This window comes from Micromys minutus (assembly GCF_963924665.1).
Source record: "Micromys minutus genome assembly, chromosome: 8".
NCBI classification, from domain to species: Eukaryota; Metazoa; Chordata; class Mammalia; order Rodentia; family Muridae; genus Micromys; species Micromys minutus.
Genome location: NC_137977.1, coordinates 64,680,601 through 64,693,712, shown reverse-complemented (window position 1 = coordinate 64,693,712; position 13,112 = coordinate 64,680,601). Strand labels below are relative to the sequence as shown.

Sequence of the window (13,112 nt, the reverse complement as noted above, 5' to 3'; positions counted from 1 at the left end):
GCTGAGGTGTCTGGGGTGCTGGTGAGGTTGTGCAGGTCTGCTTGGAGGAGAGACAACCAGTGACAGGAAGCAGGGAGTGTGAGCCCACTGTGGCCTCACGTTTGGGATCTGGTTTGTAGTTGGTCTCTGTGCTGTGACCTGTGCGCCAACAGCTTTTTCATGCTTCCTGTCAGTAGGAGGTGGGGCCCTTTCTCATGGGAACAGTGATTCAAAACAGGAGAACTGCTGAGTTCTCCCTGCACTGCGCCCACATACCAAGCACTGTGGAAGGTCTGACTCGCCTGTTATCAGGGGAAGCTGCCCATCATTCCCACGCAGCCCGTCCTCCCATCCCTCCTCCCCCAGCATGGAGGTTACATTAGCCTAGTCCCTTCAGACCCTTCAGCAGGAAGCCACACTGCTTTGTGATCCAAGGGCCTTTAGGACCCCAGAATCAAGGAAAAGTCACACACTCACACACACACCAGCATATGTACACACACATACACAAACACACACATGCACATGTGAGTGCATACACACACCATGCTCATATATACATACACACTTGCTCACAGACCATACACACACAACACACACACATACATGCATACACACATGAACATGTATACACACATGCACATGTACACACACATACATAGACACACAAGGCACAGACACACATATGCACACATACCACACACACATACTTGCTCACAAATACACACATACACACACTATACACTCACACTCATAGAGACACATTCATGCTCATACACATTCATGCTCTCACACACACCATTTTCTTGATGAATTCAGGAAAAAAAATCCAAATTTGTTCAGAACCACTGAATGCATGTTTTGAACAGGCTGAGAGAAACCGTGGGTACTTGATGCGAGACTTAATGACAAAGAGGACTCTTCAGATCTCAACATTTAACAGGCTCTAGCCAGCACACACAGCCCAACCACAGGAGGTTCACCTTCAGTCTGCACTGTTTTATTCTGTGATGTTTCTTTTAATTATTTATTTAGTGATTGTGTCATAGTACACACGTGGAGGTCAGAGGACAACTTGCAGGAATGGATTCTCTTCTAGCATGTAGGTCCTGGGGATCAAAGTCAGGTCTACAGACTGGGCAGTAAGTACCCATATCTATGGTTTCATCTCTCTGGTGCTTAGTTAGGGTGAGTGTGTGTGTGTGTGTGTGTGTGTGTGTGTGTGTGTGTGTCTGTACCTATAACTACAGAGACTGGTAGTGCTGGCTTCTCCTAGATCTGGAGTTACTGATGACTGTGAGCATACTGATGTGGGTACTGAGAATCAAACCCGGCTTCTCTGGAAGAGCAGGCAGTGCTCTTAATCACTGAACTATCCCTCAAGCCCCTGTAACGTGTCTTAGGATGTTCGTCTGCCATGTAGTTAACATGTCCTAACACTCTGCTCTGACATGAGATTGCCCATCATAGGTGACAGTTTCAAAACGTGTCAGAGAAGGTGGCAGACACATGGCATTTGGCAGTGCTGATGGCAGTGGCTCTGGTTCGGAGTGGCCTGCCTCTGCAGGGGTGGAGGCTGACAGGAAAAGTGTCCCGAGCCCTCATAAGGTCTTCAGTAAGACACGGGACCAAAATCAAGCACATGATTTAGGGGCCAGATATTTCCCGAAGTTTTCTTCTGTGTCAGCAGTATTACTGACACTCCGATTTAGTCCTTACATACCATCCACCCTCTCTGCTGAAATCAGGTGTTGGATAGAGGGACACGTGAAAACGCTCTCAGGACAATCTTGGAAGTGGATAAGACAGATGTTTGACGAGCTGGTGCTAGTGGGAGGCTTCCTGATATCTCTGGGAAGCATGAGGCTAATGCTACAGGAACCCTAAAATGCTGACCCTGTTTTCAGAACAGGGTAACGATATAGTCGCTGATTTTATTTTGTAGACATCAGATCAATGGCACTTATAATGGCTATGGACTGGCTAATAATCAAAGCCCAGTCATAAATTAATATTTACATAATGTTTGTGGTGCTGTTGTTAAACAACATTCTTACCAATGTCCAAAGGTGCTCAAAATTTGATCTTTCTTTTAAAAAGTCAGGATACAAAACTGTAAGTTTTGTAAAGATATGCCCTTTTGTATAAAATGCAAGAGTAGCTAAAGTGTCTCTAGATCCATCATATGTGATAAAGGATTTTAAAGTGTGTAGGTAACTTTGGATTACTTTGTTTATATAGATCAAGGGGTCTCTGAGGCCTGCCTAGCCAGCTGTTTTCTGGGTTGTATTGAGTGTAACTCTTGACAAGATGGAACTGAACTGAAGGTGCATTTGAAGCACAAAATTGTGGGTCAGTCCTGAGTGCTGAACTCTAGCAGCAACCACAGCCCCTGGGTGTGATGTCAGAGACCCTGTGGGCAGCAGAATCAGGCTGCCTTCCTGCAGTTTAGACCCCAGGGAGGCAGCAGTGGGCAAATGTGTTCAGCCAGGTTTCCTCCTTCATCCCAGCTCCCATCGCTGATCTAAGATGCAGTTCTGTGGGTTTGGAGAGCTGTTTGATTTATTGTGGTGAAACGTTTTCAGAGTTGACAATCTTAAATGTGTAAACCAACCCTCTTCTTTCTGCCCCTTCTCATCATTCTCTGTCTGCCTGTCTGTCTGCCTGTCTGTCTGCCTGTCTGTGTCACTCACTTTTTAAGATTTTCCTAGTCCTTTTCACTGTGAAGTTTGCTTTTCTTTCTTTTTCAGTTCACAGTTAAGCAGTCTTTCTGTGCAGATATAAGACAGTCATAAGCATATATAAGAAACACTGTGAAAGTGTGGGATGTTTTGCAGTGCCTCCTCCCGAAATACCTAAGCCATTCTTCCTCTGGCTGTAAGGATTGTGGCCCCACAGCCTTGAGAGCCCATCCTTTCCTTGGGGCAGGAGCCTGCTCAGCTCCCATGGGGTGCCTTCCCTGGGATGCCAGCCTCCCTTCTGGACAGCCCCTCTGCTCTGATGCCCTTCCTTCCGTCGATGAGCTGATGGAATTGGGGTATATGACATACACAGGAAATGACCCTAACAGGCCTAGTGTGAGCTTTTCAGTGCACAGCAGCACTTCCAGAAAGCCTGCCCCTTCTGTGATGATGCTCTGAAGTCTCAGCGGGCACTGTACAAGAGCTAAGCTTGTGCCATCAGCCTGCCCCTGTGCTGGGCAGATGTAGACACTTGGTCCATTCACTATTGAGTGTTTGTGAGTCAGAATCCTAGAGGGACAAACCCAGCTTGTACCCGGCTGGTCACAAACACAGGTGCATCTTGTTAGGACTGGGCTGGAGGCAGGGGACCTGACAGTCTGGAGGAGGGAGTAAGCCAAGCAGTTCCCTTTCTCTTGGGTCTGCTGTAATTTGGCACTGCAGAGGGAAGTTATTCCCAGAGCCCCATTTGACCAAGGGTGCCTCTCAGGGCTCACTCTAGAGAAGGAAGACCCTTCCTGTTCCTAGCAAAGGGTATCCAGAGCCTCATTGCTGACTCTCCTGGCTACGAGCAAGCTATGTCTGTACCACTTCCATGACTCTGAGCAGTAGATGAGGTTAGCAATTTAAAGACTGGCTGGCTTGTTTTACTCATGAAACCCTGGCAAGCTATGACCACACAGGGTTACATAGTACCGATGACGATGGAGATTTTACTCCCCTATCAGGACACTGCCGGTATCTGTCTGTGAGGGCTGATGGCACCTCAGGTACAGAATGGGCAACTCTGTCTTGGTGCACCCGCCCTTAAAACTCCTCCTTTCCTTTTGCAGCCCATCCTTGCCTGCCCTAGACTGGCAGCTGCCCTCACACTCTGGTCCATATGAGCTTCGGATCGAGGTGCAACCCAAGTCTCACCACAGGGCTCACTACGAGACGGAAGGCAGCCGGGGGGCTGTGAAGGCTTCAGCTGGAGGACACCCCGTTGTGCAGGTATGGCACCTGCCAATGGCTCATGCCTTGGCACTTCTCAGCCTGGAACAGTTTGGGAGCCGCTGTTGGGGGTAGGGTCTGAGGGAGGGAGCTATGAGATGGAGTTCTGAGGGAGAGGGGGCTGAGATGGGCACGGTTACACCTGTGGCACTTTGGGGTAGAAAGACTCTCAGTGTGGAGGTACGGCACTCATCAGTGGTGGTCAGGAGGCACACTGAAAGGTCAGGGGCCTGTCAACATCACTGGTCCGGCTTGGTGTTTCTCCACCTGGACATCAGTGTGACATCCCAATGGGCTGTGTGAGTCTGTCTTTGCTTTTCTCACACCCGTTGTCTTGTGAGCTTCAGATCCCAGACATTGCTGTTGGGGTGCTTGTTCTCTGGCTGGCTCTGGTCACATGACATGATGGAGAGCTCTTCACCCCAGTATCCCAACATCATAAACCCGGGTGCCCAACCCTGTTATTTCAGGACCGATGCAAACTGGAAGGGGTACTCGGCAGGGCACCCTGTACTTTTATTTTATTCCATTTAGGTAAATAAAGAGCCAGCAAGGGCAGGAGGCCATGGAGACAAATGGCTGTTTGCCAACGCAGCAATCAGCCACATGGAATGAGCCAGGCGAGGTGCAGAAATGCAGCATTTTAGCAGGACTTGTGGGTGAGATTAAGGTGATATTTGTGGCCTGCGTGCTTGATGCCAATTAATACCTACTTTGTTAGCTGCTTGATGCGATAAAATGCCGGGGACATCGGCACACAGCAGCTGGCGTGACATTTTAAGTTTCTACCATCGCAGGTGGAAGAGGTCAGGTAGAGCCTGCCTTCAGCTGTGCTGGCTAACTACAGGTATTTACCTCTCCTTTCCTGCTGTGGTTTTCACTGAATGAAAGTGCATTATTGCTGAATGGAACAGATTTTAATAGGGGAGGAAATAAGTCTGTTAAAGAAAGGCGGGAGAGCAAGTGCAGAGATAATGCCCCAGCGCCTCCACTTACTTGGATCTTATAGGCAAGTGGCTCTGGGTAAGAACTGGGGGTGCGAATTCCGGGCCTTCATCAGAAAGATGAAGCTTCAGATGCGGGGCTGTGCTGTCTTGGGGCTTGGCGGTTGTTGATTGTAAGAATCTCAGCTGCTTTTGGGGGGAGATCAAGCCATAAGGAGTGTGGAAGCTCTGTGTTTGGGGGAATTTGTTTGTCAGTCAGCCACTGACACTGTTTCCTCGTGTGTCAGATGCTGAGCTGACACGCTGCCCCTGGCAACCTGGGCTCCAGGTGTCTCGAACTGGGGGCAACGTGGATCTCTCACTGCAGATGATGTCCAGGAAATTGAGGCATTTCTGAGGAATGGCAAAATCTAAAACAGCATTTAAGAAGCACCCTCTAAATTATTTAAGGTGGCAAAACCAGGCCAGGTGGCTGCCACCCCTTCCACAAAACAGCTGCCCCCCACCTCTGCAACACTGTTGAAAGGCACAGCAAAACGTTTCCTAGCTGAAAAAAACAAAACAAAATAAACAAAACAAACCAAAAACTGCCCAGTTCTGTCTCATGTCTCATTGTGGGACACTAGCAACTCAAGGGGTTTCCTGGGATATTCTCACAAAGTGAGCTCACACCTATGCCCGTGTGAGGTAAACAGCTAAAAAGAGGCGTTTTAGGGAGGTTGTTTTCCTTTTCGGCTGCTGGACCACAGATTAGATAAGAATAGGACTCGCATGTAATTATGAAACACACAAAAATAGAAAATTCTCTTGGTTGCCGTGAAAGCGCCCTAACCACAAAGTTCTACCCCAGACTTCTGGGTTATTTTGATACACCAGTTAGTGCCATCAGCTCTGGTGTCTAACCACCTTGCTCTTGGAGGAATGGGTACTTACACAGCAGACTGGGGGAGGCCGTGGGCCAGCCACATGTCCGGTGTGTAGCCACTCCACACGCCATTTTGTGGCCATTTCTAACTGTTGAGGGATTCCAGCTCACCCTAGAACTCCTAGAAGCTCCTCCATTTATCACTGTCCCTGTAGCAGACCCACCATGATATTTTCCTCCGTTTCTCATGAAGTTTGTCCATAAAGACAGTAGCAATCTGCAAACTGGAGAGCCCTAGGAGTGCCCAGGAGGGCAATGGGAAAAGGAGGAGATGCCCCTCTTTTTGGGGTCCAGAAAGAGGCTTCTGGGTAATGATCCTCTTCTCTGTGTGTGCTGTCAGAGACACTGGCCAGACTTGGACCTACTGGCAGAGCCAAATGCCGTGCATTTTAGATGAGGAAGGGGCAGCTGCATCTGGCTCAGCTTGACCCTCAGTAGAGAGGCCAGTGTCTGTGAAGGACCTGCCTGAACCATTTGTCTGGTGGGAATCTCTCCTTTGGGTCAGTGTTCTCAGGGTTTCTTTTCCCACCATGATGGTGTAACTTCTTCCATAGAAGGCTGTTTCTCATGCTAGGGACAAACCATTCAGAATGGCCACAGGTCCCCTCTCACCATTCCATGATCACCAAGCAACCCAGGCTTCGAGAAGTCTGGCTTTATAGTCTGCCATCACCTGAAAATCCATACCAGATGCTGGTCATGTGTTATCCTGGAGCCAAGGAAGGGCTGGTAAGGCCTTATCTGTAGCTTTTCTTGGCAGCTCCCAGGACCAGTTTAAGAGATACCTTGCAGCCTCAAGGTGGCCATGGTCTGCACAGTCTGTGGGGATATCCTTGGTGGCACAGTGGGTTTTAACCACGGTCTTCTATCAGTTGCCGAGACGGGGCTCCTCTATCTGTCCAGGGTGTGCTGTGGTCTTGATTCTGATGTCACACTGTAATCAGTGAGAAATAGCCTAGATCTTCCTTGACTGCGGCACTTGCCTTGGTAGAACAGATGTCACAAATACTCTGTCTACAGCAGTGACATTTGGTCAGGGTCCTTCCATCTCCCTCCAGTAAGCCTTTGAATGTCCTCCCTGTCCAGCAAGGCTCCTCCTGACCTTGATCTGGCCTCTGGCTATCAGGTCTCTGTGTCTGTTGGGTCTTAGCCACCACTAACTGATGATCCAAATTCTCCAGAAGCAAGGCAGGAGATGTCTACCTCACCCTAGGCTATTGTAGCCTTGCGGGCTCCTGCCTATAGGGGCCCCTACTGCAGCTCATGCACACAGTGCTTTGTGGTCTGAGGGTTATCTCCCACCCCGGGGGGGTCACAGACTCTAGCTCTGTTTACCAATTACCAAAATGACCTGCCTGATAGCATCTGCGCATCACACACAGGCCCGCTCTGCTTGAATAATTAATAGGCCACTGAAAGATGAACACTCAGAAGCTGGTCAGTCCCGAACATTTCGGCTTGCAGCCTAGGACTTGCCATTTAGGACAGTGACCAGCACAGCGACTGGCCATGAGGGACTCAGATCAAAGAGACACAGATAGTGTCCCAGACAGGTGACCCTGGCCTCCGAGTGGAATAAGTGATGTGCTCTCAGGGCACAGAGAGCAGGTATGTGAGCATCTGTCGGAGCCAGGACAGAGTTATTAGAGGAAGCCATGACAAGCTCTGGCTTGTGCTTCTGTACAGGGGCCAGGCAGTGTGGCCAGTAGGGTCTCATGTATGACATTAGGGACCCTTCTGAGGTTACTTAGCTTGCCCCCCCCATATAGATTTATGGCAGGGACTTTTTTTTTTAAATCATACAAGACATTTGACAACTGAGGGCGCCCCCTGGGAGATGACTTGAACCTCTCAGGTTGTTAAAACTGTCTCCGAGTCAAGCCCTTGTTATAATTACTGTTCTCTCTTGGTGGTGCCTCTCCCCCAAGTCCCGGGGGAGGTTTTGCATGACAAAAATACTATGAGGAATCAATTCCTGAGGGGCTTCTGACCTGTGGCCTGAAGGTGCCGCGTCGTTCAGTTTAGTGGCCTGGAATGCTCTGTTCTGTGTGAGTCTCTACCCCCCAGCCCCCAGGATTCCAGATATCATCTCTGAAGTCTTACACAGAGCCAGGGTCTCAGTGTTCTGGTCAGAGCACCAGAGCCCAGAGAGGAACTTTGAACTGCAGCACTTCCCTCTGCCTGGGTCTGCAGGCTGGTAAAACATGCACATAGCAGAGTTTCTGCAGGTCTGACCCCAAAGCAGAAATATGCTGCCGGGAGTTAGCCAACCTGCATGAGGTCGCGATTAATTTTTTATGGATCAGCCTGGACACTGCGTGGAGCCCTCTCTCCTTTCAGGACATTTCGAGGCAAGCATTCTCCCTTCCTCGTCTACCATGTACAGAATGACTCTCCTGACCGCCTGGATGCTGTCCCCCACTTCCGCACCCAGGTCCAGCATTCAGAAAACGTAAGGATCTCATGGGAATCCCACGAGGGAGGCTGCAGTCTCCTGAACACACTGTAGCTTTGCTTACTGTCCGAGCTCCCGATGGCAAAGCTATGGGTCGACAGACAATTGCTAATAAGAGATAAGCTGTCATACCAGGGAGACATCAGGGGTCAGCTCTCATAGCAGCAGGAGAAGTCCCTTTGCTTACACCGTCTACAGTGTCGTAATTGATGACCTCTGAGTCCCACTGATGTACTCAAGGCTGGGGCTTCGTATGACTGGGCTCTCTGCATCTATCTGTGAACTGATTTCAGAGCCTTACCGTCCAGCAGAGTGGGAAGCAGCAAGGGAGCTGTGTGGAGGTGGCGGGGGCAATGACAAGGCAGGGCTACAAGCAGAAACCTCCCAAGAAGAGCCTGTAGGTCTGTCACCACAATCCCCAGATGTGACTTGGAAGCTGAGGCTTCTTTGTTCCAGGGCAGGGAGAGTTTGAATGATGCTGTCTGGGATACTGGTGGTTTTCTAGTCACATGCCAGCAGAGCTTGGTTTTAGTTAGGGTCCAGATGAGATAGGTCCAGTCAGGTCCCTCCTGTGCCCCTCGAGTGTGCAGGTAACAAGGATCCGTACCAATAGCCATCACAGAAATGACCTCTGTGTTTCCTGCTGGCTCATGGCCATGCACAGACCCTCTTCCTGGTGACTCTTCCTTGGCCCCAAGGACCCATAATCATCACAAGTGTCACAGACAACCCATGGGCAGCTGTTGGATGGTGTGAAGCTGCGACTGTAGCGTGTTCTCTTGGGAGTCTCGGGAGGACTCCTGCTTTCTCTTTGGTTCGGTTGCACAGCTGCGCCTGACTCGCCATGCAAGGTGGAGAGGGACTACAGTTGTGCACCTCACCTGACCTAATGGCCATGATCATCTCCTGGGATAGCACTGGGCTCCCTCCTGTGTGGAGGCAGTTTGTTCTGCATCAGCAGGGACGGCTGTAGGCCTTGCCTAGGCAGGCCCAGAATCCTGACCTCACTGGTCATGTTGGTAGATGCCCTTAGCATGGATCTCAGGGCAGAGAGAAGGAGCAGACTAAAGGCTTATGCCTCTCTGGTGTGACACACAGGGTCTGGGGTATCATCATGGTATCAGTAAAACAGGAAGCCTTGGTGAGCTTCAAGTGTCTTCGGTCCTTCATCTCAGACTGCATCCTCAGCATTTTGGAGCTCTAATAATCTAACGTCAAGGGTCAGATCCTCTTCCATATACTCCAAGGATGCTTAATGCATGGTCACAGTGTAAATAGTAAGACTCATTAGAATGCTGGCAGCCACAGGCCGGACTCTGAAAAGTCGAAGGGTTAGAGTTCAGGACAGCAGCCGTATTTTCTGGGCTTGGTGTCACAGTGGAGGTAGGCTGTGAAGCACTGAACACAGTGTGGCATAGAAGGCTGCTGCTGAGTGACCTCTGCCCTATAACACTCACCTAGCGTGTCACCGTGGAAACTGGATGAGTCCCAAGTGGTGGCTTCCTGAGTCTACGGTGGCCTAGTCTATGAGGTACCGAGGGAGGAGCCTGTGTTGGGAGTGTCTCTACCTCAGCTTTGCAGAGGGAGTCTGCTGACTTTGGTGCCTCTTTCCTTGGATTTGGGTGGGTGCTTCCATCTGCAGGGCCAGCCTTGGGGATGGTAAATGTCATGCTCAACCCAGAGATGATCTGGGTTGACATGCATGGGGGTAACTAGGCTGACTCCTGGCCATGCTGGTGACAGTTCCTGAGAACTCTGAGGCCCTGGGGGCCCTTAAAAGCCTTCTTTGTAGTTGCCAAGATGTGGGTGCTAAGGTCCACCCTACCTACATGTTGCCTGAGTTTGTGCCTCTCTTTCTCCCATGGCTTCTTTCAACTACTCAGGCTTGGTGGGAATCAGTCCCTACAAAAGGACCATTGATCTTGAGCGGAATAGATCCCAGCCACATGCCCCTGGTTTACAATTCCTACAATATCATGCCCAGATATTAAAGGAGGATCCCATTCACTTCGAACCAAGGAACCTTCAAATAAGGGGTGGGAGAGGTTTCAGCTCTCCCGGGTCAGCATGGAAGGCAGGAAGGTGGGCCTCTGGGAGAAGAGCAGAGGTTGGGCTGGGGGATGATAAAGCATGTATGGATTGCAGCCTCCCTGAGGAGTAGGCCTATGATCCACACCCAGACACACCCTGCTGTGGCTGTGAGCAGCATTCCTTAGCTGTCCACTCTGACCTGTGGACAGGTCATAGAATTCACATCTGATGGAGGTCTGAGGCTCAGGGAAAAAATGCCAGGAGACCAGTTTCTTCTCAGCCTTCCGCGTCCCCTCTTCCACACCTCCTATCTGCCTCAGCCTTCCTCAGCCTAGAAGGGGAACCATGAAATTTGTGAGTGAGCTATTTTTTGGGGATGGGATCAAAGCTTGCTTTCCAGGACCCTATAAGAAAGTGAGTCTGGACTCTGACCTCATGAATGGCACAGATGCCACTTGATGCATCTGCACGTATCTGAACTCTGATGGGTCCGTTCGATCGGCAGGAGAGCCACGGAGCTCACAGTCCCTTCCTGAAAACTGCAGCGTGTGGCTTTCTCCTTGAAAACCTGCACTAGGACCTTTAATGTGAGAAACCGCGCAGATGCTGGGGACGGGGCAGGCTCTGGGAGGTGGGGGTGGATTCCAAGGCCTTTGAAAAGAGGGAGATGCATGTTTGAGCCCGATGCCAAGCACATGCCTTTTCCTCAGCACTTCAGGAGCATCAGACGGTCTCCAGAGGAGATTGCTCACTGTGTTGGAGATGACGCTTGGGTCTCTGGGTATACCAGGTGGACACTCTACTCCTTGAGCCCCAAGACATACTTTTGGGTAAATTAAAGAACTGATTACTAGAAGCCTGGAACAGCTTCAGGCCCCAGCAGGGTGGAATGACTTTGCCAATAGAAGTCAAGTCCCCATGAAGGCGTAGCAGCATCAGTGACTGGCAAACATCGCCGGAGTGTGTGGCCTCTGGCAATTACGGCCCTGTAATATTTACATAGATGCACCTATTTTGTTTTTATCCTTTTTTTTCTTCCTTCTTAGAAAACTAGAGAAAGTCTTACAGTTTCTTCGTGCTGCCCTGAGCTTCAGACTTCTTCTGAAGGTCGTGTGTGTACTGGCCATCAGCCCTTGGGATCTGAGGGATGTTAGTAGATCTAGATTTGTCTGTGCCTATAAACGTGATTTTGATCATTATTATAATTGTCTTCATAGAAAGAGTCTTTACAATTACTTGATATAAATTAAGTACTGCTGTGGGTTCATATGTGCACACACAAAATCAAGTGCTCACACTCTAATGAACCTGTATGTACACACACAATCAAGTGCTCACACTCTAATGAACCTGTATGTACACACACAATCAAGTGCTCACACTCTAATGAACCTGTATGTGCACACACACAATCAAGTGCTCACACTCTAATAAACCTGTATGTGCACACACAATCAAGTGCTCACACTCTAATGAACCTGTATGTGCACACACACAATCAAGTGTTCACACTCTAATGAACCTGTGCTTGCTTATCTAGGGCACACATTCGTGAAGCAAATGCACAGGCTCCAAAATACATATGTGCTCATACACTATAGGCTAAAATGACCACACACACACACACACACACACACACACACACACACACGAGCGCATACACACACATACACACCCACCCACACACACACACACACACAGAGAGAGAGAGAGAGAGAGAGAGAGAGATGTTTATAACACATGTGTACACAGTTTCTACACAGGTCATATTTACACCAATTCATAAGTGCATGCATGTATAAGCATAAGCATACACAAATGGTTGTATACTTGTCACATATATCAGGACACATGCGCGCGTGCGCGCGCACACACACACACACACACACACACACACACACACACACACACACACGCATACCTATGGTACCTTGAAAGTCAGGGATTTTTTTTTTCCCCAGACAGAGCTAAACACTAGCACAAATTCTGTGGGTAGCAGATTCCATTGAGGAGCAGTGACAGTGACTCCTGCCTTCTGTCCTGTCGAGCTGTGCTCCGAAGCTCAGCCTGAGCCTGTCTCAGGGGGAAGCCCTGAGGCCTTGTGTCCTGATGCCCCTACTCAGAGGACCTGGCTTTCCCTGAGTTGTGCATTTGCTGAGACACAGTGGCTCACACAATGAGGACCTAGTAGTGCAGAACGGCCCTCCTGGTTCTGCAGAACAGGACAAGCTCTGTCTGCTTGCCGTCCCTCCACGTGTGGCCGAGTATGTGAAACTGGTTTTGTTACGGGTTTTGCAGTATATGCCACGCTCCTAACCTCATTCTTCCCATTCTGACATGGTGACCCTTTTTGAGTTGTCCAAGCTGACCTTGAGCTCACTCGGGAACCCATCGAGCCTTTGAATGGAGCCTTTGAATGTGATCCTCCTGCCTCTGCCTACTGCGGGCTGGGGTTATAGGCCTGCACCACATGGCCTAGCTCTCAGACTTTCAATCTCCTCCTGAGAACCCATGAGGGGTCCTGCCTTCAATGGCCATGTCTTTCCTCCTAGACATACATTCAGTGCCACATGGAGTGACAAACGGTTCCTCAACTGGTGAGGTTTCCATGCTGATTGTTCTGAGGTAGTCACTCTTCCTAAATAGCAGCAGCTCCCCAGGGGTCTGGGTCTCTAGCCAAGGCTGGTGTGACAGCCCCAGCTCACTAGAGTGACATTTGGCTCCTGCTCTCTCAGGCTGTGGGGGCAGGAAGATGAGTCAGATCTAGCTCCCATGGGTGCAGCGGTGAGGTCCCAGGATGCCTCTGTACCCTGCCAGGAGACCAG

At 49.9% G+C, this 13,112-nt stretch overlaps 1 protein-coding gene across 3 annotated transcripts in view; it reads left to right on the top strand.

Moving 5' to 3' along the window:
- The window catches only part of NFATC1 (nuclear factor of activated T cells 1), a 106,886-nt gene that overhangs the window by 26,514 nt on the left and 67,260 nt on the right, over positions 1-13,112 (top strand). For all 3 annotated transcript variants that reach the window (XM_080919904.1, XM_080919902.1, XM_080919903.1), the window contains exon 3: positions 3,773-3,932. In XM_080919904.1, the coding sequence (XP_080776030.1) occupies positions 3,773-3,932 (160 nt within the window). The remainder of the gene's footprint in view (positions 1-3,772; positions 3,933-13,112) is intronic.